This window comes from Marasmius oreades, chromosome 9 (assembly GCF_018924745.1).
Source record: "Marasmius oreades isolate 03SP1 chromosome 9, whole genome shotgun sequence".
NCBI classification, from domain to species: domain Eukaryota; kingdom Fungi; phylum Basidiomycota; class Agaricomycetes; order Agaricales; family Marasmiaceae; genus Marasmius; species Marasmius oreades.
The window spans coordinates 887,559-913,915 of NC_057331.1; the positions used below are offsets into that span (position 1 = coordinate 887,559).

Here is a 26,357-nt window from a genome sequence, read left to right on the forward strand (position 1 = left end):
TCCTTTTGGTCCGATACGGCAAAGGAAATTTGTTGAGATAGAAAGCGTGGGAATACTACTTGAAACGTTTTCTCTTGCTACTCTACATACTCAACTAATTGGCCTCCTCATCCCACACTGGTTACTACTCTTTCTCACAAATCAGAACCAATGGGAATTGGCTGGAGGATCTTGATAAGAAGATGCTGATCTAACGAGGTATGGTTCATGGTCTTTTGACGAGGGTGTTGCGTATCGTCTCAAAGGAACATCTTGAGTTGTGGAACAAGATCCATGCACCGAACGCTTAAGGCAGGAAAAGCAAAAACAATCTAAAGCCTGGTACTACAAGGAATTCCAATACACTTGTGAGTTGAGATCGTTACTACACACTCAATCCGTTTTTCTGATGTCAAGTTTCTAGGAGAAAGAAACGCATGGCACGGTGACAGCATATTCATGTCAAGATCAGAAAGGGAGCAGGCGAAGAGAACAAGGGTTGTTGCGCACTGCCAAATTTTTGTGGCTTGGAAGTTGGGTCAGAGGCGCGTTACCGTCGCTGATGTCTGCTATGAGAGTTTTGAGAGATCGGGAAAAGGCTTGTTCTGCCCGCGAACATAAGCCTGGATATAATTCATTGGTTGAGGGTGTTGAGGGTGAGTCGCTGTGTATAAAAAAAGCTACCCGGTTGGCTGATTTTGTTTTTAGGCAGAACGCCTGTACGGGGATAACTAAAGATCGCTCAACAATCACGTACGATGGTCTATTGGTCGAAGAATACGTCCGCCCAAAATATTGACGACATGACTATCCTGTACCCACTCTCGTATCCTCACAATCTATGACTATGTCTAGATATGCCGGTTGCACCCCGAAAGGTGGCTCCTACACCCTCCGTTGTCCAAAGTTCTTATTAATTTGTGCATCAAGGATACGCTCTCTTCGCCTCTAATTTCTCGGAATCTATTCGTCATGTCACCTTCTGTAAGTTCTTTCTTCGTCATCTCGCACGACTTATTAACATGCTCTTTTATTAGCATCGCGGGTATATTATCAGCACCGGAATATGGATTGAGAGGAGATGAAGCAAACGTGTTGACCTTGGGAAGATACAAGTGGGTTGTTGACCGTTCACCTTCAATGCCCCACCCGTCGTTATCGTCAGAATGCCGCCTGACGTGAATGAGGTGCTAGTGCTGCTCACAATGTTGGGGCTAGACAGGACGCGGAGAACGCCAGATCTGTGCGTTCTTGTGATATCGTTCCGCAACCATTCTTGGGGTCTAATTCGTTTTATACAGACACCAAACCTTCTTTTCCACCGACGACCATTTATGAATCCCCTCCAACTCCTCGTGGCCCGCTTTCGCTTCATCGTTTCGCCGGTACCGTCGACGATAGTGACGCCCTCCCCAGCTACCCCCCGCAGGGGTCTTCGGAGGTCGGCACACACAAAAGCAGAACCTCTGATACCGTCGAACATTCTGTCTATCCCAAAAGCGCCAGGAAGCTCAAAAACGAGCGCTTGGCGTAGACAGTACCTTCACCCTCTCCACCCTAGTCTGCTGTGCGCGATGTCATAGAGAATCCAATTGAATGTATCGTGAACGATCCAGACGATGACGACACTATACCGAATGTTCATAACGACTGCCATACTATTACCGTATGAACCGAAACCTGTCTCAAGGCTTACTCTACCCAAGCCCTACTTGATTCTGACACAGAAAGCAACGGCGGTTATGATTTTGCGTTCGGAGCAGCTGTTATGAAGAAAATCTACTTCTCTTCGTCATGTCAGAATCGGATCTTTTGCATTCAGGATATCGATATCTCAAGTTCGGTCTGGAGTACATCCGGACGTGGGAGTGTATTCTGAAAAGTCTTCTTCATGTGCCGAGGCTTGTTATTAAAATTCCTGCGAGGAAATGGGGTTGTTTTCTCGTTCATACCATCGTGAAGAGGAAGGGGATGTTCAGGTAAAGAGGGCCGCCAGAGCCGGTGAAGAAGAAACGATCTGCTGTGAAGCAGTTAAAAGGCGGTCTCGAAAGTTGGTGGAGAAGGTTTGGCGAGTAGCAACGACCTAGGAAGAATTCTTTTACTCGACAGCCCACCGTAGCCTCGACTGGATGCTCTGCTAGTGATGGAACCGCCTTCGAGGGTGTTCTAGAACGAGGTCTACTCGTCGACTGAGCCTGCCGCTCCGGGGCACCACTAGTGGCAGTCTATATCAAATATAGATGGTGCACATATCAATCGTTTCCTCGGACTCCGTATCGTCACTGTCGATGTTAACTCGGCGCTTCGTCTGCAGTGGTTGTACATTGTATATCTGTATCTCTAGCTACTTCCGTCGATTAACTTCTTAGTGGGCAGATATTCTGTCACTTAGCTGAGAAATGCGCTTCCTTTTTAAAGCCTGTACGTAGTTCAGCTCCCATTGAACCTTGGTAGAAACTTGACGCAACACGTAACCATCGAGCCCTTCGTGGATGGCTTTTCCCGTGAAATGAAAACTTTGTCTAATCGATATCAGCGGCTTCTTTTTTTCTCTTTTCATCTTCGCATCATGGGGCGCGGACTATTTTGTTTTGTTGTCCCTAAACATGAGAGTCTTGAGGGTCCTTGGGAGTGCAAGTGACGTTGGGATTGACCCCCTTCACCTAAACGATAGGCTGGGGTACGAGGTAACCGATTGATTAGAACATTCGTGAGCTGCCAGATCTCGGACCCTCTAAATTCAAGTTCATTGAATTGAAGCGCATAGATGCGTTTAAGACTTTCGGGGATTCAAAAGAAAGAAAGAAAGAAGGCTCGTTTTCGACGTCGTGGTCATCGGCCGCCCAGTATTTCATTGCGGATGGGTCGAACATTATCCGTAGCGTAGATATTCGGGCTCCCGGTGAGCCTTAGGGTCGTCATGCGACGAGTACGAGAGGAACTTGGAACCTCCAAGTCCAAGGAAGACGATTCCTCTGGTGGAAGGTGATAGGCTTACGTCTTTTCCGGCTACCATCAACGTCGCTACGTAGAAAACCAGTAATGTGACACCATTCTATATCGCGCGCGCGAAGGTAAAGAAAAAACTCGAGAACTTTGAGTCTTCTTAGGGAATAAATTCAAATTCTTCTTCAATCACTCACGCGGTCGGTTGGGTCTAGCTTCTTTCCCACCGTGTCTCCACCCTTCTAGTGATGTAACAAACTTGCTGAGGGGTACCCTCAGAACATAAAAACAAAAAAGGTTAGTGTCGAGAGAACCTTGAAGCCTGCGAAATATCCCGATACAATACGATTATGTATGTAGAGGGGTCATAACCGCGGCGAGTTCAATGCGTAGTAGACACAGAACTCTCAGGGCATTGTCTTTCTTCTCGCCGCCCTGGAGAGTTCTGTGGAAGATTCCACAGACAGGTCTGGCTGAGTGCGAATACGGGCTTCCAGAAGACCCAAGGTCTTCAACTTGAACGACAAGCTTCTCTCTTTTGGTCCCAAGGCACAAATTATCTTGCGGACCACCTGGGCACCACAGGGTTCAAACTTCAAAGCGGATCATGCAACTGGAAACAAACGTTCGGAGGTTCGAAGCCGGGACCGATAATCACCTCAAGAACCATCGCGGTCTGGTAAAATCAAGCTTTCGAAACAGGCTCTACCACTAGCGGTAGAGCAATTCCCGGAAAACGACGTACCCTCGAATCGCAGTGAGTGAATTACACGAAAAATGACAAAAAAACGCGAACAGTCACTAGTCACGCCTTCGTATCACATTTCTGTGACTGGTTATCATCATACCATCACCATCTCTTCGCCTCCCTGAGAATTTTTTCACCAGTCTTCAAGCCATGAATATTCAACTTCTAGAATAAGGAAAAGGAAAACTAGAACATCTTTCTACGCATGTGCATAGTTAAGGAGGAAGCTTTCGCCGGAGAAGAACTGGTGAATCCCAGTTTTAGTAAGTAATAGACTGCATTAGTTGCCGTGCCTTAAGTGACACCCCCTTCGCAAGTAAATAGATGCCCACATCGATTTATATATGAGGCTTCTCGACCTCATTTCTTCCTTCCACTTTCACGTCAAAATTTCGCTCAGCACTGCACCATTACTCTTCTCCGTCTCCCACTCCCATGGCATTACCATTCAGTCTCTATCTGACCACTGTGGCAGAAGGTCAAGGTCAAAGCCTCGACATACCAGTCAAGCAAATGCACCAGACGTTAGTCGATCGAGATATCTGGTTTTAGCGGAACTAACTGCTACTTTTTCGTTCAGGATGGGTGCGGTTCTGATAGGTGTTATAGTCGCGTCGTTGTAAGTCCTTCTTGCGCGTCGACTCCTTTCGTTTTTCTGATCCACGACAATCTCTAGCCTCTACGGCAGTGGGTTTCACCATAACTAGACGCTCTCACAACGGAGACTGAATGAACTTTTAAATTCCAGTCTCCTTTATTCAAGCCTACATCTATTATTTCATCACCCCTTCTCGAGATCGATGGCCTCTGAAGACATTGGTGGGTGTTTGCGATTTGGATATTGTATGATTTCGACTGACGAGATGAGCTGAATATAGGTTGGGGCGGTTATATTATTCGACACGATTCACCAAATCCTCGTATCCCACACGAGTACGCACCCTCGCGATCGTTTACTTTGCACTCCTTCCTTATTGTACTCTTCGCAGTCTACACGTATGTTATCGTCAATTACGGAAAGCCGCTCACCCTCGGCGTAGCAGTTTGGTATGCTACCTAGCCGAATCATAATATTACTACTGTTTATTGATTGATTCTCTTCTGCAGGAGTCTATTGGTATGTTGTTCATTTAAGCTTCCCATTCAATGGCTCTGATCCGAGATTCAAAAGGCGGAGGTGTTATTCAATGTGAGCTCAATTGACAGTACAGTATTGTCGCGGGTATTAAAGTTCCGATTCTTTCGCCAGGGCTTTACTGGGTTCCTCGTTCAAAGGTGGGCGAATCTTACAAGGTTCATAGCGAGATTTAATACTTTGGTGTTTAGTTTCCTTACGAGGCGTGTCTGGCGCTGTACGTCAGGTTTCTCACCTTTCTTCTGCGCGACAACTCATGCTCTTCCACTATATTGATCATACGTGCTTAGTGAGCAAAAAAAATTACTACTTGGCCGCTCCGGCATTCTTCCTAGTCTTTGCCGAGTTTGGTGAGTGGTTGGCTTCGTTTATACTCGTGCCTTTAGCTAACGCCCCTTGTAAAAAAGGGTGCATTATCGGTGTGTTTCTTTTGTCATTCTTATCTGTACGTCGCGGCTAAATCTTGTCAAAAGCTTTTGGTATCAAGGCGTACGTCTGTTCGGGTCGTCCATTTATCTATCGCTTCTCGACTAACGCCATTTCGTTTTCGCAGTCTAGTCTCTGTCAAGACGTTTGAGGACCTTGGTACGATGAAGGTGAGTGAATAACGCAAAGTGCCTGATATATTAACACCGATTCCGTCAAGTGGCTCTCTGTCCTTGTCAATGCCCTCGCCGCAGCGGGTGACGTCTACATCACTGCCTCTCTCTCTTACCTCCTTCAAGGATCCCGCACGGGCTTCCAAAGGTTCCAGTGCTTCTAAACGTGTCTTCCCTGTCTTCCTGACGCTGTCCACTTAGGTCCGACGCTATGATTCGTAAACTGGTCAGTCTTTCGCACATGTTCTGATCGCTCCTTCCCCTTCTAATCCCCCACTTAGATCAATTATGCTGTCAACACCGGTCTCTTGACGACGTTCGTTCACTGTTTCTTTCCTTCGATCCGTCCGTTGCAATTGATATTGTGATTGACTTTTCCCGGTTTTCCCGGTTTCGTAGCTGTACCGCCATCGCGTCCTTGATTTCAGTGAGTTGGAGGGGAATTAATTCATTCGTTCGGACCGAAACTTACTTTTCGATATTATAGATCTTAGCGGCACCCAATACTTTCATTTATATCGCGTTCTTCTTTGCTATTGGACGCCGTAAGTGGCCTTGTTTTACGTATCAGCTTGTCGTACTAACTCTCTACTCTACGCACTTCTCGCATCAAACGCATATAGTCTATGCGAACTCCCTCCTTTGCACGCTTAACGCTCGACCATTGATTCGCCAAGTGGGCGAAGAGTGGAATAGCACGAATAGCAATATGTTTGGCAACAACCTCGGCACGACGCCTTCGAGCAGGGTGAGTGTTCCCTTTCCTCTTTAAAACAGAGTATACAGATCTTGAATCTCCCCCAACAGTTAACTCATAATGGTGTCACCGTCCACATCGACACTATGCAAAAATTCGACGCTGATTTCGATCGGGCTGAGAAAGGTGGATCCGTGGATGAGATGGAGATGAGTCCTATAGGGAAGTCGAGTGGGGATATGGTTCACGAGAGTTTAGAGGAGATCCATGAGCATCGTAAAATCAGTCATGTCGTACGTCCCTTCCTGTTTTTTTTTTTCATGCTCGTTGCTGACACGAACGTCTGGTTATCTAGGGTCACGGAAGGAACTTCTGCAATAAGGAAGATGATATTGACGCGGAACGAACGTCAGTCGTACGGCCTCCAAAATGTTTGATTCGTACAACGTAGACTCCGCTGGGCGTTTCGTCTACTTTTTTTTTCTTGGGCCATTTATCGTTTCCGTTTGTTTTTTTGTTTCTCTGTTTCTCGCTTGCTTTCAATTCTTGAATCCTCACGTCAACCCTCCCCTCCCCTCTTGCCCTTCCGTACATCTCCCTACTGAACCCCCGTGTGGGTAGCTCCATACAATGCTTTTGCTTTCCGTTCTTGCATGTCTGTTTCATGTGTATCAATAACTTGCATTCTCCGTTTTGCTTTTTTTGTTTCCTAGTTCTAAAAAAACCGCTTTCCCCTATTCGTTGTACATTGTATCCTTATATACGCTTCTTGCTTCCTCTCATCTTGGCCTTACAACCTTACCAATGGTCACTCCTTCTCTTCTTGTTACATGTTGGGGATTCTTGTCTAGTCATGGATGGATGGAGTGGACTAGTTAGTCTTCTATTCGCGTAAAGGTCGAGTTAGTAGTATATGAATTGGTACGAGGTTTAGGTACTTGTCTCGGTCAATCAAATGACAAACCGATGACTATTCCGCCATCCCTTGCCAGGTTCTCGCAGTCTGGAAAAGGAACATTTCCCGGTCTCTGAGATTACAGAAGGTGAGGGGTGGCTCAGACGCGATACTGAGGCAAATTATGAAACCCGTGATGGAACCTTTGCCTATCATGGCCGCGCAAACGTTCAATGTGAAGGATTCGATGATTCGTGGGGAGTTCTCCAATGATGCAGAAAAGGGCCGTGAAAAGAGTCGTTTCATCACAGGTGAACAGTCGACTGGACAACAAGCGTGTCGAGAGTATTGCATTGTTGATAGGAACCCTCCGGCGTAGTATTCCGACGGACTTGGTAATGCCACAATTACCGGTGTGTTTGCATGTTGGGAGAAAGTCTGTTGAATGACGGTTTATGTGCGGTCATAAAACCGTGCAACAAATCAAGCTCCGAGACGTACTTCGACTGATCGCGCCGACCGATCGGGAAACGGACCGGTCAAAGCAGCCGAAAAGCCGAGACAAGCCGAGAAAGTCCACTGAGAAGTAGAATCGTTTAAAGTGTTGCAGAAGGTGAGGCGTTCTTGATCAGTTTGCATGTAAGGTGATAGATAGATAGATAGATGTGTAGCGCAGTACTTGGAAAGACGAAAGACCATCATCCTGGTTACCCGATTTGATGAAACGGTAACGCGCAATGGTTGGTTTGTGATGAATGTCGTCTACCTTAAAATATGAGGGTTCGGGTCACAAATGGTATACAAAAACAAGTACTACCAAGTTAAATGTAGTAAATTTTCAACGTCGTCTACTGGAATTCAAACCAACTATGCTGGGGTTGTGACTGGAATGCTTCATCAATCAAGAACATATACCACCAGTTGGCTTGGTATCGAGGGATTGTACAGTTCGGCATCGTGCCGCCAGCTGCTCAAACTCACGGCAGCTAGAACCGGTTGGAAACCAGTTCTCCAAGGTTCGGAAAACTGTTCAATCGTACAGAGCCGGCTCGAACTGGAACCATATAACATTTTCTGGAGGTGGGATCCATTTCTATATAAACCCGGTGCTCATCTCGCATCGTCGGCGCTCGCTACTATGTCTTACATAAACATACTCTCAGGCTCCAACACGCCTACCCTGTCGAAGGTTCGTTGATCTATAACTTGGCGCGATTATTGGTGTTACTTCTTGTCTCTCTTCTAGCTATCGTCGCTCGCTGCACCATCTATCATTCCCATTTCGCCTAGCACTCTCATCTTGACCGTACTTATTGCTTGGATTTTCTCCTTTGGGCTGCGAAAAAACCTCAAAGACAAAGACGGGCATCCAATACCACCTGGCCCTCCCTTCCGATATCCTTTCCTCCCCAAATACAATGAACGAATCTTGCACCAGTGGACGAAGAGATATGGTGGGTATGGTACTTAAACGCGTCAAAAAATCATTTGATTTTTTTGCGTGAAAAAATTTCCCCGCAGAGTCAGAAAATCATCGCGCAGTTTGGGACATTCGTCGCAAACTCAGCCCCGCAAATCCGCACAGTCATATTCTCAGGACTTGATCGCACAATCAGAAAAATGTTTAATCACACAGTTGGGATTGTGCGCTTTCCCCGCACAGTTGCAATTATTTTCCTCGCACTATTGATTGACAGTCCGGCTATTGTAACCCGGTCAACCCGGTCAGGTTTTCTAGTGATGGCGTGCCTCGGCATTCTTCGGCTGTCACTAGTAAAAGTGACGTCTTTATCACAAGTTATCCGGCAAAAGCCGACAATCGGCGGCGGCGGACCGCTGCTTGCAGTAAACAGCTGACAACAATGCTTTGCTGGCAGCCTTCGTTTCCTCATTCCCCTTCACCGTCATGAACCAGTTTTTTCAGTCTGCTCCAGGTAGTGATAAAGATCAAGGGGCCACGAACTTCAATTTTTCTTTTCACACACCACAACTAACCTGCTTTGAAGGAGGAATCAGACTGGATCAAGACTGGATGAGGGATTGACTATATTTCCTCTATTGGTGGCAAGGGCAAGGCAAGGGTCAACGGTGAGTTCGAAATACTTTCCTCAGAGCCCGTCATCTCAAATTGAGCTTGCCATGCACATATCCTAGGTGTTCAAATGACTGACTCGTCGTCAGGGTTTAATGTTTAACGTCAACATTCATCTTCAAAGCTTCACCTCCGAGTCACTTAACCTCCCTATAATCAGCCCCTTCTGTCCAAACCCATTCCTTACCTCATTCGGGCCTTTATTTTATCGGAACTGGTCCTCAAGTTAAAAAGAAGGCATTAGTGAAGCGAAGGCTTTGACGACCAGTTTTCCCTCTTGACATTCCAGATCACCTTGAACAAGGCTTTCTCTTTCCCTGTATGAATGACGAATGACGTACCCTCTTTTATCTTGAAATTACCTATCGTACCCGTATTCGATAACATTGTAGATCTTGTCATCAGTGAACTCTTACACGTTACAGGGCCTCTGGACGTTAGCTGACCAGGTTATACCTTCCAATCTATTTCTTGACCACTCTACGCTGTTGAAAGTTAAGTATTGAATACGTCGAGAACTACCTTGTATGTGCAACTCCAAAGTATCAAAGACCCCGAGCCCTGGCCCTATGTCACAGTAAAGTTTAAACTGTGTGATGAAAAGAAGTAAAAACGTGCAACTGAATCTCGAAACTGCGCGAGTGGAAACGTAGTCTCAACTGTGCGGTTTCGGAAATCGTGACTGTGCGGAATTACGGAGTTGAGTTTGCGACGAACGGCCCAAACTGCGTGACATTATTTTGACTTTGCGAGGAAAAAAACCACGCAAAAAAATCATTTGATTTTTTTGCGTGAAAAATTTCCCCGCAAAGTCAAAAAAGCATTGTGCAGTTTGGGACATTCGTCGCAAACTCAACTCTGTAAGATCCGCACAGTCGCAATCTCAGGACTTAATCGCACAATCGGAAAAATTCTCACCACACCGTCGGGATTGTGCGCTTTCTCCGCACAGTTGCAATTCTTTTCGTCGCACTATTTATGTTTAGATCTTGACGGTCTGGCTACTATAACCCGGTCAAGCCGGTCAGTTTTTCTAGTGATGGCGTGCCTCAGCAGTCTTCGGCAGTCATAACAGTGACGTATCCAGCACAAGTTATCTGGCAAAAGCCGACAATCGGCGAGCGGCGGACTGCTGCATGCAGTAAACAGCTGACAACAACGCTTTGCTGGCAGCCTTGTCTAACACGTTTCCTCATCCCTTCATCATTATGGCCAGTTTTCAGGCTCCTCCAGGTATTGGCAAAGATCAAGGACGGTAAGGTATGGCCACGAAGTTCAATTTGATCTTTTCACAACCCCAACCTAACTAACCTGCTCAAAATCTGCTTTGAACTCAGAATCAGACTGGATGAAGGATTCGGAGCATATTTGTTCTATTGGCGACAAGGGTCAATGGTGAGTAGTGTTGTGCGGGCTCGGGCTCAGGCCCTAGGCCGGCCCGAGCCGAGCCCTGGGCTTTGCAAGCTGAGCCGAGCCCGGGATAAGGCTTTGAAGGGCTCAAGGCTCGGGCTTGCAGTTTGGAAAGCCCAAGCCTTGGGCCTGAGCCCGGGCTTCTAATATGTAATCAATGTACATCTTTTTCGGGACTGGCAGGTTACCAAAATGGTCCATTACACCGAAGTATTAATGGCTGGCTCTGAATTTAATATAAATAATTCACATGACCGTAAATTTGCTGTAAATATATGCCGGCTGCTGGCCCCACTGTTGCCGATTACTTCCAAACGGCTTTCTTTGCCAAATTCTGGCACTAAGTTCAACAGACACAAAGGAAGGTGGCTCTGGGTTCATAGAATGTACTAAAAATTTGATATTTTTACAGCCATACTTCTTTTAAAAATTTGTACAGTAAGCCTGGGCCCAGGCCCAAGCTGTGGGCTTAGTGCCCGGAGCTTGGGCTCAGGGCTCGGGCTTGAGAATTTACAGGCCCAAGCCCTCTCAAGCCGAGCCCAAGCCCGAGCCCGCACATCACTAATGGTGAGTTTAAAATGCTTTCCTCCTGAGAGCCCTTCATCTCAAATTTGACTCCTCGTCAGGATTCAACATCAATGTTCATTGGTAACTGGCTGCAACTTCACCTCCAAGTCGATTAACCTCCCTATTATCAGTCCCTCCTTGTGTCCGTACCCATCCCTTGCCTTATCCGGGCGTTAACTTTATCGCTACTGGCAGTCCTGTTTATGTTGACCTATCATATCCATGCTTTCTTTGATAAGATTGCAGATCTTGTTGTTAATGAACTCTTTGGATGTTCCTAGTTTACCACAGTATACCTTTAATTACTTCATCTATTTCTTACTAGTAACTACTCTACATACCGAAACTTCAGTATGTGTGACACCAAAATATCAATGTCCTCAACCCTAGCCTATACAACTGATAAAGTCAATGAAATAATCAAAATCATGACTGAACCTCGAAACTGCGCGAGTGGAAACGCAGTCTCGATTGTGCGGTGAGATTCTTTTCAATCGTGCGATTGACTTCGGAAATCGTGACTGTGTGGAATTACGGAGTTCACGAACATCCCAAACTGCGCGACATTATTTTGACTTTGCGGGGGAAAAATCCACGCAAAAAAATCAAATGATTTTTTGACGCGTTTAAGTACCATACGTTTAAGTACCATAACTTGGACACGAACATTGGCCAACCCCCGAAGACGAGCATCAGCTCCCGTATATTCGTGCCGTCATCAAAGAGGTGTGCGATTCTAGGTTATTAGTCTACCCTTCTGCGTGGGGTTAATAACGTCGCTCTAGGTGTTTCGATGCCACGCACCGTTTTGGATGGCTACACCACATGCATCTACTCGTGACTTCGTGTATCGCGGCATGTTCATTCCGGCAAAGACAGTGATGATGTTGAACTGCTATTCGCTGCATCATAACGAGGCACGTTATGAGGATCCGTAAGTCAGCTTCTGTCAATCGTTTCTCTTAGTGCTGGGAAACTCACAAGTTCTCCCCGCACAATAGTTTCACGTTCAATCCGGAACGGTATCTCGGTGACAATTTCTCGAGTACAGAGTCCTCCAAGCTTCCCAACGCTATGGAGCGAGACCATTGGGCATTCGGTGCAGGGTCAGTATTCAGCTTCGTGTTAAGGTTGGCATCGCATTGAAACCAACGCCTCGTCTTTCAGTCGTCGAATTTGCCCTGGAATGCCTATTGCCGAAAAAGAAATATTCCTCGCGATAGCAAGACTTCTCTGGGCATTCAAAATTGAAGCTGTCCCCAATCAGCCCCCATGCTTAGATGAATACGAAGGAACTTCAGGACGTACACCACTACCCTTCCGTGTCAAGCTCGTCCCACGGCATGAACATGTTCACCACATTCTAGGTACCAAGGAGGAGGTACCTGGAAGCTTTGAGCTCGCAGACGAGTTCATTGGCAATTAATCTTTCTTCGACACCCACCCCACGTTCTTGGTTTTTCGCAGGTGCTCTTTACTCTTTCGTTATCCAGTGCGTCGATTTATTTATGGTTACCCATGTGCATTTCGGATACCTTCCAATGATGTACACTTTTACCAATGCTTCCTTCGTTCCCGCAACAGACCTTGTAACATATTATGATGAATACAAGTCATTCTTGCGAATTGCTCGTTATAATGTTTGGACTCGGCTTGAAAGCGGTAAGAAACCATCGATTTTCATTAAATCAACTTGATACATGGGTAGATAACACATTCTCTGTCGTTTTTGAATTTGAAATGGGTAAGGATAAGCGGCAAGTCCGCTCGAGTTGGGATCTGAGATCTGAGGATTTCGTCCCGGTGTAGCCCACATCACTAGTACCACCATGGCGAGCAACTCAAATAACCCAGTTCTCTCCCGCTTTCAACTATCAGGTGGTGGCTGAAATAGGTTGATGCACGAGGAACTGAGAGAATACTTTGAGGAGGTTTTTCATCTCAGGGTGTGTGAATCTTTTTTGTGTTCGAAGTTCTAAAAATACTGCTTTCCCCCGTTCGCTGTACATTGTATCCCTATTCAAGCTTCTTGCTCCCTCTCATTTTGGCCTTACAAGTTACAAGCCTTACCAATAGTCACTCCTTCTCTTCTTGTTACATGTTGGGGATTCTCGTCTAGTCATGGATGGACGGAGTGGACTAGTTAGTCTTCTATAAAGACATGGACACATGAAAACTACTGTGCGTCCATTGTCAAACCACAAACTCTCCCTCACAAAAGATTCTTCGAGACGGAAGGGTCTGCATGCCATAGTCACCGATCGACCCCGCGGAAGAACCAAAACACAGAAAATCATCACAACTTGTCATGGCAGCAAAAGTTGAATTTGGATTTCCACATCTCTAAAACATCGCAGTGACTCATAGTCCGATACTTTCGATGATGTATCGACCTCCGTAACTGTGAGAGTGAATTTTCGCAGTCGTCCAGTGGATCTCGACGCGAGCATGTGTTGAAGTGCCTGTCGGCCGGAAATTTCGAGTGGCCAGATTGAGAGAGTAAGGTCTTCCAGCTGGGGAAGAAAACGAGTAGATTCGCCGCCTGTATCCGTTACGAGCTGTTCCAGAAATGTGGTCGTGACGATCTTGTTCTTGGGTCTACCTTCCGAGTCCTCTGTGCATTGCTCTTCGACGGAGAAAGTGGTGAGATTGGGTACGAGTCTGAGAAGATGGAGTGTATCCACATCAGAGAAAGGCAGGAGTTCCAAGGTAAGTGATGTGATAGAACAAGATGAACGAACAAGGAAACTTTTCAGGGAAGACAGATCCAATACGGGGCCACTCGGACGACCACCATGAATCTTGAGGTATGACAAGGACGGGAGGTTAAACGACTGGAACAAGTGGAAAAATTCATCCTCTTGCAAACGTTCAACAGATAAGTATCGTAGTTGGTCAAGAGTGGTAATGGGGCTAGCCACCGATAACTGGGTTGTCGGAAAAAGGCCCAGCAACTCTAGCTGCTGGAGGTTGTTGCAGGAGGCCAGCGTCTGTCCTACTTGTGAGAGACTACAGCCTTCAAGTTTTAGAAATTGGAGCTGGGGCCATGGGAAGCGGGGGTTGAGCTGCAATTCTTCAGCTTGAACTGCAAGCTCGATCGAAGTCAACAAGGGACATTCGCTCAAAAGGTCCAGGTCGGAAGCGATGGAGACCGTATCGCGGTTCCACCATGAACAATCCAACAGAAAATGCTGTAGATTCGGAAGATGACCTCGAAGCCGTCGAAAGGCGGAAGGCAGAGTGATAAGGGGATGACCGGGACCGCACATTTTCAGACTGCGCCAGCGATTAGAATGGTCAATAAGGCAGGTTAGGCCAGCTTCAAGGAGCTCAAACAATGCCTCGCCATACTGGTGAAATTCCAAATCCAATGGTGCTGTTTTCGAGCGTTCCATGAAAATCTTGACTAAACGAGTGAATTGGTGGCTATTCCAAGTGTAACCTTCCTCCTCCCGTGACATAAATGATTCAAGACGAATAGAGATCGACGACCAAAGAGAAGGGGTTTCCAAAACAACGTCTCGCCAACGACCGCACACAGTGGATGCGGTTAGAACGAAGGGTGGACATCCAGAGTCGAGGATGTTCTCATCGCAGCAGAACGAGAAAATATGTGCCAAAATCTCCTCTGGTACTCGGTGGATGGGTGACAACAGTGACCGATATTTAGCCACGCTCTTCGTCAGGCCATCTCTTCTCGACTCTAGCACCATTATATTTGCCTTTAGCCTATTGATTTCCAGATTATACGCTTTGAGATCGTTCTCTGCATTCGCAAGACCATGGATGATAGTTTCGCTTTCAAAAGATGTGATTTTGCGACGAGAGATTCCGGTTGGGATGGTAGAGAAACGGTTGGGTAGTGGTTCGAGAAATTTGAGCGGCGATGCATTGCTCCCTTGCATGGTTGAATTGTGTTCTGCAGCAGAAGTGGTTGTACGGGTGCTCAAAAGTGTCGGTGTTTGGACGACGAGGAAAGAGACGAAGCTAGGGTTTTCGGATTTTCATGTCTAAATTTCTTTGAAACGCTCTCAAATACATGTTTTTCAAACTCCGCCAAGTCGGCTGCATCGGCCCGGTCGGAATCTGGGCAACCCAACATCCGTCTCGATGCTCCTTAGCAGAAAAAAAATTATCTACAGCTCTCTTAGTCTATCTTCAGGTAGGCTAATTATGAAACCCGTGATGGAGTCTTTGCCTCCTAAATGTTCAATGCGAAGAATGATTCGTGGGGAGTTCTCCAATGATGCAGAAAAGGGCCTTGAAAAGAGTTGTTTCATCACAGGTGAACAGTCGACGGACAACAAGCGTGTCGAGAGTCGTTATTGCATTGTTGGTAGGAACCCTCCGGCGTATTTATTCCGACAAACTTGGTAACGCCACAATTACCGGTGTTGTTGATTGCGGACCAAATGGTTGGGAGACCATCCCAGTCGTTCGGAGAGGAGCAGTGAGCAACCAGAAACGATCGTGCTGCTCCATGAGTAACTCTTCTCCAACCCTGTCGGCGGCCACAGAAAGAAAGAAAGCGTCCCAGATATCCGCGATGCACAAGGGGTCGTGTTGATCCGGCCATAATATCCTTCTGGTATACTCTCCTGCGTATATAAGTGGCACACAGTGGTCCCAATCTACAATAGTCAGTACATCCCAGCTCGAGCTGACAACAATGTTCCGTGGTTTGACGTCGTTATGGCAGAGCCCTAAACTCGCTAGATCCTCGACTATCTTTTTTATCACGACTGTGACTTTATGAGGAATAGGGCATTTGTAGTTACGAAGAAAGTTGTCAAGTGCACATCCCCGAACCCGCTCCATCAGGATATAACCATAGTTTCCGGAATAACCGTGCTTGTAAACGCGAGGAACAGGGACTTTCGTCCTCGCCAGGTTCACGGTGGCGACGATTTGCGATACATCCACTAGCTATAAGTATAATTTCAGGGCCTTATCATCGCTGAATAGGACGGTGGGGTAGAGACGATCAAAGGATGAATATTCTGCCATGTCTTTAGGAACCAGGAATAAATCTTCGGTTTCTTCTTCCCTCGTCCAGAAATGTTTTCCGTCCATGTCTCTGAGATCATGAAAGTTGAGCGGTGGTGCGGACATGCGTCGTTTCCTAGGATAGAACTCCGGAATGTCTGCAGCGAATTTCGACATGGTGAGATAGCGCGTCAAGGGCGAATCGTGGGAACACTTAATCGTCCAAAAAGTTCATCTGCATATGATTGATAATCTACATTGAAGAATCCAAGAAGGTACGCGCACTCTTGAGAGATTTGCTATGGTATTGTTGCCTAACACTAGGTGCAAATGTTCACCAAATATGCAAAACGAACGACAAGTCAATAACCAACCAGAACTATAGTAAGAAAGCAGACACAAGAAAGGCAGAAAGCTGGATAGTCGACCAGGTAAAATACAACAGCTCCCTCAGATCTCCTCAGATTCAACTACCCTCTCCAACAACTTCGTCCTCTCCTCGCTCCTCGGCGTGATGCTAACCTTGAATGGCAAAGGCTCCAACAGACCTACAGGACTAAACCCCGTCTCCCTATCCGAGTTCAACGGAATATCCTCACCGGTCTGAGGATCCTTCGCCCTCGAGACATGCAAAGCCCATGCAATAGTAGCAAACTCCAAAAAGAGTGTCTGTTCGCCCACACGACGACCTGGACAACCACGACGACCGAAACCGAAAGCATGCACAGGCAAGTTAGGGGTCCGCACATAGCGCTCCGGGTCAAACTTTTCAGGTTCAGGGTAAATTTTGGGGTCTTGTTGCATTGTCCTGGCAATTGTAGAAATTAGAAACCCGATTAAAGGCAGGTGAAGAAAGAAGGGGAACGTACCAGACGTTAGGAATGACCATAGCACCTGCAGGGATGAAGTAGCCTTTATAATTATCGCTCTCGATGCTAGCGTGAGGAATGGTAACAGGACCGGTAGGTCTCCATCGGAGCACCTCTTTGGTGAGAGCTTTGATGTAAGGGAGGTTTGGCTCGTCAGCGAAGCTCGGGACCCTATCTGACCCAACGACCTTGTCGACTTCGTCTTGAGCTTTCTTCATTATGTCGGGATGGAGTGCAAGTGCGAGGCTGGAAAGAGTTTAGTTAGCACATAAACGTTCAATCAATGGGGTTGGAAGCTTACATCAAGCTCTGCGAAGCGATGCTCTGCGTGTCACTTCCGGCCAGATAGAAGGCGGCCAAAGCCCAATATTGTTCTCTATAATCTGGTTCGCCATCGCCATCGCCATCTTCATCTCCCCCAGTCGTGATCTTCACCCTGCTGTCCCCTCCCTTCGACTCCTTCTCCAATAAACGCGCAGCAATACCTTTCGCGGACTTGCCGGCCTCGAAATTGGCCTTGGCTTCGTCCATGAGGGCCTTGTAGGTCCGTTCGGCGAGCTGGTAGTAGGCTGCTGCTTTGGCTTTATATGGGATTCCGGGGACATATTGGAGGAAAGGGAGAAAGTCGACGTAGTTCTGGCCAGAGTCGATGGCGTTGATGCTAAGATTGGAGGTGTGAATGAGAATGAGGGAGACGGAGAAATAGTTGGCCGCGTACAGCTCGTCATTGAGACGGATGACATCCTTGATGATGCCCTCCGTCTCTTTCCCACCCCGGAGAGGTTTATCATAGACTGCCGTCGTAAGCTACGTTCAACGAGAAGAAAATAAGGGTCGGTCTGTGAAAAGAAGGAAGAGATCAAGAACGGCCTACAATCGACCCCATGCACGTTGAGATATGATTTTTCCAATTCGAGGGGCCATGAATGATATGGTTCACCAGCTTGTGAACCTCGACCGTCTGGACTGGGTTGAAGTTTTCTGTCACCGCCTATTGATCATCCGAGCAAGGCACAGCGAGTCATGTTAGCGACATATCCCCTAGGCACACAGAGATTAAGGTGCAGGCTACTTACTGTAGGCCGCAACTCGGTGTTGACCAGTTTTCTGACACGCCGGAAACGATCATTGGCATGGATGAAAGGCATCATCATGTCGCCTTGCATCGCGGTAGAGGCCTGTGTACAACAGTGAGGAATATCGAATTAGCAACCGTTGGCACATAAACGCGAGCGGTATGGCCACAGCCGAAGACTTGCCAGGATGGAGTTGGGGCGTCCGTCGTAGTTCTTGTGCCTCTTTTCGAGGAGGTCGTCTGCTGCTTCTGCAGAGTTCAGAACAATAACTGGTTGACCGAACATACGCAGGTATACGACAGGCCCTGTTGGGCGTTTAGTCACAGCAAGGGTGAGCAAACAGGAGGAGACATTACCGTATTCCTCAGCCCACTGATCGAACACTGTAATCATGTTCTTTCCGAGAAGTTGGGTTGCATTTCCAAAGAAGGGAAGCTGTGGTGGGCCCGGAGGCAGAGGAAGTTCACGGTTCCGTTGCTGGAAATGGCTGAGGAGAATGTAGGCTACAATGAGCACGGTGAGCGCTGCCAAGCTGACCTGCAAGGAGGGCATGGGGGTGTACAGTGGTCGCGTTCTAACTTGGCAAGGTCTGTATATATATATAAATGTGATTAGCAAGCTGCAAGACTGCCACGGACCAAACTGACTCTACCTTTGTAGCCAAGTTTTACCGCCAGCTGTAAGGAAGATGTACTGCCCCCATTCGACTGCGATCAAGCGATATCATCGGTTATACGCTACTTATGTAACTCCGTCGATAGCTCTTTCTGTATTCAAAAGAAAATCGCGAGCGACTCGGAAGGTGAAGGCGATGAGATGGACGCGTGAAGAGAAAGTGTGACTGAAAGTGTGACTGAGCACGTTATCCGCTCTCGGAGCGGCGACCGTTATCGGACCGTGTTTCCACGAATGGAAACCTAGACCGCACATCGCCGGAAGTCACCAGACACAAGCTTCCCACTTTATAAAACTTACTGCCAGGATGAAAAGTGCTCGCCCTTTCGGTCTTTATTCTTCCCGCAATGCCCGTCAGCATCAGCGACCGCGCCTCGAAGGCTTCCGAAGACGATTTCAAACATAATGTTGCCCCTACGTCGTCGACTGTTACACCGCTGCCAAAAATCGAGGAGGTTTACAATACGGAATATGAGAAGGCATTGGTGAACACGTCCCTGGATCCGTTGAGCAAACGTAGTTTTCAGGTGAGCTGGAAGAACTCGCTTTTTATCTCTTTATTCGCTGACGCCTTGTTCACAGCTATATTTCATCGTAATGGTTGGATTCCTCAACGCGGTATCGTCGGGGTTTGATGGCAGTCTTATGGGGGGAATCAACGCGATGCCTCAATATCTTGCCTTTGTGAGTTTGGGAAATCGCATCTCTACTTCGGTATACGACTAATTCCGTTTTAGTTCAACGAAGAGACTGTCGGGAAGTCAACCGGGATCGTCTTCATGATCTAGTATGCTTTCCTACATGTTCCCCTCCGAGATCACAGCTCAAATTCGCGAAGCATAGTGGGCAATTGTGTTGGATCATTTTTTGCAGGACCTGCAACTGACATAGTGAGTACTTTCAATCATAACATGGTCTCCCTTGTGCTACAATGAATTCCCTTTAGGCTGGACGGCGTGGCGGCATGTTCATTGTTGGTACCGTTAATGTTCAGATGACTCTCCCATCAAACTGATTTTGACCAGGGCGGCACGTTCATTCTGATCGGAGTGGCGATCATCACCGCGGCCACAGGTAAAGGCATGTTTTTAGGTGGTCGTGTGCGTTTGTTCTCGATATACTCCAACCACTTTTCTGATACTATATACTTCAGTTTCTGCTTGGTTTTGGGATTGCCATATCCACGACTGCTGCTCCGACGTGGGTAACCGAACTGGCTCCCCCCCAGTGGCGAGGAAGACTGGGCGCACTCTACAACTCGTGAGTGACACGAGATCACCGTTTTGAGGTCATCAGTCCCCGCTGAAACTGAATGGAACACAAGTTGTTTCTTTATAGGAAGCATTCCCGCGACGGGAGCCATGGTAGGCACCGAGAACTTGAACTCCACATGGGCATGGAGGTTACCTCTCCTTCTCCAAGTTGGGCCTCCCGTATGGATCGATTTGTGCAGGAATTTTTCTTCAACGAACTAACTAACGCCCGTTCAGGTTATTGTGATGACGTGCGTTTGGTTTTGCCCGGAATCCCCGCGTTGGCTAGTGCAAAAGGGCAAGTTGAATGAAGCGAAAGATATACTTATCAAATACCATGGGACCGATGGTCAGACGAATGCTATCGTAGAGGTAAGAACTTGTTGTTCCGGCGCCAAACGACAGTGGTAACGCGACCTCGCCGTCAGCTCGAAATGCAAGAGTTCCAACAGTCGATTGAGGCCAGGAAATTTGAGCCAGTGAGTCCGAAACCGAATACACGTCGTATCTCAATGAGCCAATCAATTTTGTTACTGCAGTTTTGGGACTATTCCTATCTCTTCTCTTCGGCCAGTCGACGTAAGCTGCTTCGTCTTTTTACGGGATCTTGAGCACTTGATGATCATACCATATAGGGTGGCGTATGTTGACTCTTTCGTTAATGGTAAAATTTATTGGTAGAAATCCAAACCATGATCTAACAATTTTTTTTCCCATTTTTTTATCGATTGCTCAGTGTGTGAGTATACCATACTTAACTCTTTCCTCAGGAATCTTTTTTTGACCTTGATAACTTGTAGATCAACGGGCAGCTAGCGGGAAACGGTCTGATCACTTACTTCCTACCGGTCGTGATGAAGAATGCGGGGGTCACTTCTCCGCATACCCAGCTCGTTTAGTATGTCTCTTTCACACATTCAATAATAGTCTTTCTGATTTCTTCATTTCCCGGTCCATCTCAGCAACTTTGCGAACTCTATTCTGTCCGCATTCGGAGCCTTTCTGGTAAGATAAACCACTCAAGTACTCTCTAAGCGGGACTTTGACTCTGAATCATCTTCAGGGCGCATCTGTGACGGATAAAATCGGTCGTCGAAAGCGGTTATACATCGGGGCCCTCGTTTTAGCCGCTCTACTTGCCATTGTCGCTGCGTTATCTGCTAATTGTACGGTTTATCTATATCTATACTACGCTGAACCATTCTTTTCTCTCCCACAGACGGTGAAGAAGGGAATACTAACACGAATGGCGCCAATGCCTCGATAACTTTCATATTCCTCTTCGGTATCGCGTACTCTTTCACTTACACACCTCTCCAAGCGTTGTATTGTGCGGAGTACGTTTTCGAGGTTGCGCTGGTGTCTTGTAAGGCCCTCTGTTCTGACTCGATCTTTCTTACTTGTAGGGTGATGAGACAAGACATGCGAGCGAAGGGGATGGCTGGTAAGACTCCTTTTTTTTACTTTTGATCGGGTCGCATCGATTTGATAATGACTCGTCTAGTCCATATCCTGATCTCCAACTGTGCCGGATTCATCAATACGTTTGCCAATAGTGTTGGATTACAGAAGCTTGGGTGGAAATATTACTTTGTGTAAGGGTTCCCAAAGTTTTTTTTTTTTGGTTTTTCCGTGCCTTACGCCTTACACCTTGTGTGTCTTTTGCTTTTGTTACTTGTAGATTCGTGGGATGGAACATATGTGCATCTATTTTATGGTTCTTGTTCTGTGTCGAAACGGTAAGCTGTTCTCGTATTCGTGTTTTCATATGATGGGTCTAAGGATAGTATTGGTCCTCCTCGCTAGCATGGACGTACTCTAGAAGAGCTCGACGAGGTGTTCAATCAACCATGGCCTGCGAGAGCTAGTGCACAGAAGGTTAAAGTAGCTTTGAAACAGTCGGGAGATATCGAGGTGGTGGAGCGGTAGCCTGACATGAAGCGTTTAGATGTCGCGCTTTTTTAAAATGCAGTCGTCACCTACAGTGGTATCCCCGCTCCCTCTGATGAATTGATCTTACCGATTGGTCACTGTTTTAATGCGGTTAAAATGGACGGTCGAGAGTCACCCTGCATCATTACGGGGCTACGGACTAACTTTGTGGCAACGCCACAATTACCGTTATAGGGTAAATTCTTATCCTCAGCGAAACTCACAGTTGAATACAATTGTGGTTCGATTCCTATGTGGGTCAGGTTATTATATACGAGGTTTAGGTATTCATCTCGAACCAAGTTGGCAACGCCACTATTACTGATATGGGGGACTCCTCGGTGAATCTGAAGGGAGAAACCAAGTCGAATGACGGTAGCTGTAGTGGGTACTGATATGCTATCGCGATTCCAAACTCACTCACATCCGCAAGATATAGCCTTATTTTCAGAAACGCTCATGTGCGGATCATTCCAGAGACAGTCGAACGATGACCATTCGGTCATTCCTTTGAGACTCTAGAATCAATCCTCGGTTTCTCCGTCTCACCAAGAAATGGGTCTCCGAGTCTGAGATTATAGGACACTCGACTTCTAACTTCCTGAAACTCATAATGTCTTTGCCTGCCATCGCCTCGTAATGATGATAAATGTTCAATGTGAAGAGTGATTCCTGTTCTCCAATTCGTCAGAAAAGCGTGAAAAGACTTGTTTCGTCACAGATGAGCAGTTGACTGGACAGCAAGCGCGTCGAGAGCCATCATTTACATTATTAGGCACCTTCTGGGGTATTTATTCCGACAAAATCGGTGACGCCACAATTATCCATCCATAAATCTGTCTTTACGTGCGAAGATAAAGGCTTATGGACGACAGTTTGAAGCAGTGAGTATTCATAAACTCGCGCAATTTTTCAAGCCTAAAGACCCACTTCGACAGATTGCGCTTTTTCTGCTGTTTCCGACCCGCCTGCAAGCGCGGAAGCCTTGGATCGTCTACGACGTTCCATGAACTCCAAAGACAGTGCTGATTGCGGACCAAACGGTTGGGAGACCGTCCCGGTCGTTCGGAGAGGCACCGTGTACATATAGGAACGATAGTGTTGCTCCATGAGCAACTCCTCTCCAACCCTGTCGGCGGCCACAGAAAGAAAGAAAGCGTCCCAGATATCCGTGATGCAAAAGGGGTCGTGTTTCTCCGCCCATACTACCCTTCTGGTATACTCTCCTGCGTGTATAAGTGGCATACAGTGATCCCAATCTACAATAGTCAGTACATCCCAGCTCGAGCTGACAACAATGTTCCGTGGTTTGACGTCGTTATGGCAGAGACCTAAGCTCGCTAGATCCTCGACTATCCTTTTTATCGCGAATGTGACTTTATGAGGCATAGGGCATTTGTAGTGACGAAGAAAACGGGAAAGTGGATATCCTCGTATCCGCTCCATCAGGATATAACCACAGTTTCCGGAATAGCCGTGCTTGTGAACGCGAGGAACAGGGACCTTCGTCCTCGCCAGGTCCATGGTGGCCACAATTTGCGACACATCGACCAGATATGAATATAATTTCAGGGCCTTATCATTGCTGAATAAAACGGTGGGGTAGAGGCGATCAAAAGATGAATATTCGGCCATGTCTTTGGGATCCAGGAATAAATCTTCGATTTCGTGTTGCCTCATGTAGAAATGTTTTCCGTCCATGTCCCTGAGATCACGAAAGTTGAGCGGTGGTGCGGACATGCGTCGCTTTCTGGGAAAGAACCACGGAACGTCTGCAGCGAATTTCGACATGTTGACGATAGCAGTCAAGCGCGGATCGTGGGAGCTTTTTACCATGATGTATAGTCACCATCGGTATACGTACACATTATAGAGTATAATACCTGCAGAAACAGCGCATAGAAGTAAAGGGTTTTATTTTAGGTAAGTTCGTTCATGATCATGAAGAGTCCGGGGGGGAATAAAAAACAAGAAACTTGAGATACTTACGGGCCTTCTTTCAGTTCGGCGCCATAAGGGTAATTATTTATCTCAGTGTTCATTGATGCATTCTTGGTTATACTAAGGGCATAAAATTTCATTCCTTAGATTTTCTGAAGCCATCGCATAAATAACAGTGCGTTTCCGTGGCCGTGCCCAGTATTCGTTGACCACAGTATCCACATGTCCAGAACGTAACCTCCGGCGCTTCCGCCGACACGGGGTACAAGGGAGAGCCAGCAGCAGCCCTAATGGCAGCTGTCGAACTGGAGGCATGATTGAACTGGCCATACTGTCCGCCACTGAAATCAGAGCCCAATGAGTTACGGCTGTTTTCTAGAACCTGACCGGCAGCGGGATGATTACTAGGAGCGTTGGCGGAACGACCATGACCCACAGCGCGGTGACTGGGAGCGTTGGCGGTTTCCTCACCAGCATAATCAGATTCACTTCTGTCGGCTTCATATCCGCTGCCATGAGAGGAAGTTGAGCTGGTTCGAGAGTGAGTTGCGCCAGCCGAATGGCCAGGAAACGGACCAGGCAGCTGTGTTGTAGAGTAGCCGCTCCATGCAGCAGCAGCTGGCGCATATGTTGGGAAGCTTGTCAAAGGGGATTGACCACCAGATGTACCAAGACTCGACCCATTGCTGTTGCTAAGAGAAATGCTCAGGGATGAAGGATAGGAAACGTCGGTCAAATTGTGATAGTTAAACCAAGATTCATTAAATTGTCGTGTCGAACTCGAAGTCGACGAGGAATAGGGCCTCTGTGCATTGGGGTTGGGTCGCAATCGACGTCCGGGGACCACCTCACGGAAACCATAACGATTGTAGTGAATGTAGTATACAGGATCATCTGAGTTGGAGTCGGATGGCATTAGCGAAGAAAAAGGACAATGTTGGTGCTTGAACTGAAGGCGTGTAAGCGATGGCATTAACACACAGAGTTGGGAGAGCTTTATGTGTTTCTTGAACGTGGTCGGAAGACCACAGGCGAGCAAAAATAGAAAGTCTAGTATCGTTCCGTAAGTAATTGATGTTCAAAGAGAGTAGAATCAAAAAATCGACTCATACCACCACACAGGACAGGCGATAATCACCTATTCTGGTTGACGAGTCTGTCGCCACGAAATTTTTTGGGGAAATCTATCCTCATATTGGAGATTGATCCGATCCGATGAGGATGTGGGAAGTTGGGTCTACTGTGAGTCAAGTGTAGTATCACTGTAAGCTCAACCACGACCATTGGAACTAGGATTCTGAGTGAATTTTGGTCCTCGGGTGAAGCCTCGGCTAGCGGGCAATCGCTGAAGGAAGGTTTGCATGGCAAACTTGCATACGAACCATATGTACGCCGTGGTTGCGCTGTGGTGAGACTGACGCTACCCGGAGTGCGTTCTAACGCCGCTGTTCTGCCCTTGGCCAACGTTTTCGTTATGGAATGCTGGACCCACAATCAATATTTCGAAATGAACAGCTAGATTCCGAAACCTCAAAATGGAATAATTTCTCACAATTCATTCGTCGACGTCCCTGCCCGACAATTCTATCTTGTTCTGTAAAAACGGCGTACAGTGATGCATAGCGATGAATGAATGAACGAGTCATTACCGGTGCCGTGGGGTCAATGAATGAGCGCCTTACGCCTACTTCGGGTTTTTATTCTGGTTATGTTAATCAATCTAGCTAAGGCAAGCTAAGAGCCAACAGACATACCATTTCTGACAAGAAAGTCAAACCGGTCCAGATACTGTCCTCCAGGGACCTGCACAAGAAGGCTGCCCATCAACATATGTACCAACATAATTTTCCTATCAGGATCAAGAGTCAGTACATAATAAGAATCAGAATAACACAAGTGACCAGGCGCACTCACATACCCATATTTGCACCTATCAACATAACGAGCGATCAGTACAGACCCGCCAATTGCAAACTTCGATAAAAGGACGAACCAGTATCAACGTTTTCCGTTTGAATGGAAGGTAAATACCTACCCAAAGACTTTCGACCTTTGAACTATGCGCCTAGCAAGCCATGGACACTGTAGAATTGGTACTATCGTTCTTTGGCACCGTAAACGTGGCGCCGGAAGGTATCAATGAATTCTGTCCCCGAAATATTTGGAGCAAAATTCGGGACAGACGCTTGTTCGTAAGGAGTGCCATATCTGAAGGCTGCTGCTCCGATCCCTTGTCATTCGAGGGAGTGCAGTGGATTCAGAACATGGTTCGCAGAACCGAGGTGTTTCCTCCGACTCTCCTCCGTTGGAATGAAATCGAGACTGGTGTAAATTGGCGATTCAAGTTTGCCGAGTTTATGCCGTCTTTGAGGATTTTAAAACCTTGGTATCCGCGTATTGGCTACGAATCCAGTGATTTCCATGGTTCTGTTAGCCTCGAGGCAAAGGAGTATCGTTGACATTTGTAGATCCGGATGATACTAGCGAGTTGTGGGTGGCATTCGGCGTGCAATATGTTTCAATGATCCGGCAGTGGGAGTCGATGGAGAACTCGGTG

The 26,357-nt window shown here is 47.0% G+C and overlaps 8 protein-coding genes across 9 annotated transcripts; 3 read left to right on the forward strand and 5 right to left on the reverse strand.

The window, feature by feature from the left end:
* Positions 1-3,764: 3,764 nt before the first annotated feature.
* E1B28_013205 (uncharacterized protein) lies at positions 3,765-6,916 on the forward strand. Its single transcript, XM_043158349.1, has 23 exons — positions 3,765-3,936; positions 3,998-4,197; positions 4,254-4,292; positions 4,350-4,360; positions 4,422-4,492; positions 4,552-4,606; positions 4,663-4,720; positions 4,781-4,790; positions 4,845-4,862; positions 4,923-4,948; positions 5,000-5,025; positions 5,099-5,158; positions 5,216-5,227; positions 5,282-5,297; positions 5,362-5,404; positions 5,455-5,555; positions 5,609-5,633; positions 5,689-5,723; positions 5,807-5,834; positions 5,895-5,952; positions 6,031-6,155; positions 6,215-6,397; positions 6,460-6,916. The coding sequence occupies exons 2-23, from the start codon at positions 4,109-4,111 to the stop codon at positions 6,553-6,555; spliced, it is 1,185 nt and encodes a 394-aa protein (XP_043003694.1). The 5' UTR covers positions 3,765-3,936; positions 3,998-4,108; the 3' UTR covers positions 6,556-6,916.
* Positions 6,917-11,880: 4,964 nt separating this feature from the next.
* Positions 11,881-12,618, forward strand: E1B28_013206 (uncharacterized protein; the record flags this gene model as incomplete). The annotated part of the gene is made up of 3 exons (XM_043158350.1): positions 11,881-12,002; positions 12,070-12,174; positions 12,236-12,618. The coding sequence occupies 3 exons, from the start codon at positions 11,881-11,883 to the stop codon at positions 12,492-12,494; spliced, it is 486 nt and encodes a 161-aa protein (XP_043003695.1). The 3' UTR covers positions 12,495-12,618.
* Positions 12,619-13,374: 756 nt separating this feature from the next.
* Positions 13,375-14,973, reverse strand: E1B28_013207 (uncharacterized protein; the record flags this gene model as incomplete). The annotated part of the gene is made up of 1 exon (XM_043158351.1): positions 13,375-14,973. The coding sequence occupies one exon, from the start codon at positions 14,971-14,973 to the stop codon at positions 13,375-13,377; it is 1,599 nt and encodes a 532-aa protein (XP_043003696.1).
* A 451-nt stretch (positions 14,974-15,424) lies between these two features.
* E1B28_013208 (uncharacterized protein) lies at positions 15,425-16,231 on the reverse strand (the record flags this gene model as incomplete). Its single annotated transcript, XM_043158352.1, has 2 exons — positions 15,425-15,994; positions 16,037-16,231. The coding sequence occupies 2 exons, from the start codon at positions 16,229-16,231 to the stop codon at positions 15,425-15,427; spliced, it is 765 nt and encodes a 254-aa protein (XP_043003697.1).
* Positions 16,232-16,328: 97 nt separating this feature from the next.
* Positions 16,329-18,827, reverse strand: E1B28_013209 (uncharacterized protein). Of its 2 annotated transcripts, XM_043158354.1 has the most exons (10): positions 18,652-18,827; positions 18,537-18,588; positions 18,356-18,486; positions 18,183-18,304; positions 18,000-18,101; positions 17,798-17,914; positions 17,642-17,730; positions 17,225-17,584; positions 16,924-17,169; positions 16,329-16,862 (listed from the first exon to the last, which is right to left on the reverse strand). In XM_043158354.1, exons 3-10 carry the CDS (start codon positions 18,390-18,392, stop codon positions 16,505-16,507), a joined length of 1,431 nt encoding a protein of 476 aa, XP_043003699.1. In that variant the 5' UTR covers positions 18,393-18,486; positions 18,537-18,588; positions 18,652-18,827; the 3' UTR covers positions 16,329-16,504. The 2 variants fall into 2 exon arrangements, with proteins under 2 accessions (XP_043003699.1, XP_043003698.1); XM_043158353.1 differs by having other exon boundaries at positions 18,356-18,588.
* Positions 18,828-18,959: 132 nt separating this feature from the next.
* E1B28_013210 (uncharacterized protein) lies at positions 18,960-21,977 on the forward strand. The gene is made up of 21 exons (XM_043158355.1): positions 18,960-19,201; positions 19,257-19,358; positions 19,412-19,461; positions 19,513-19,564; positions 19,621-19,647; positions 19,700-19,774; positions 19,828-19,934; positions 19,999-20,107; positions 20,165-20,299; positions 20,356-20,406; positions 20,467-20,506; positions 20,563-20,591; positions 20,664-20,666; positions 20,728-20,825; positions 20,890-20,932; positions 20,991-21,093; positions 21,147-21,264; positions 21,334-21,371; positions 21,432-21,522; positions 21,609-21,666; positions 21,734-21,977. Exons 1-21 carry the CDS (start codon positions 19,022-19,024, stop codon positions 21,854-21,856), a joined length of 1,632 nt encoding a protein of 543 aa, XP_043003700.1. The 5' UTR covers positions 18,960-19,021; the 3' UTR covers positions 21,857-21,977.
* An 800-nt stretch (positions 21,978-22,777) lies between these two features.
* E1B28_013211 (uncharacterized protein) lies at positions 22,778-23,695 on the reverse strand (the record flags this gene model as incomplete). Its single annotated transcript, XM_043158356.1, has 1 exon — positions 22,778-23,695. One exon carries the CDS (start codon positions 23,693-23,695, stop codon positions 22,778-22,780), a length of 918 nt encoding a protein of 305 aa, XP_043003701.1.
* Positions 23,696-23,936: 241 nt separating this feature from the next.
* E1B28_013212 (uncharacterized protein) lies at positions 23,937-24,716 on the reverse strand (the record flags this gene model as incomplete). The annotated part of the gene is made up of 1 exon (XM_043158357.1): positions 23,937-24,716. The coding sequence occupies one exon, from the start codon at positions 24,714-24,716 to the stop codon at positions 23,937-23,939; it is 780 nt and encodes a 259-aa protein (XP_043003702.1).
* Positions 24,717-26,357: the final 1,641 nt, after the last annotated feature.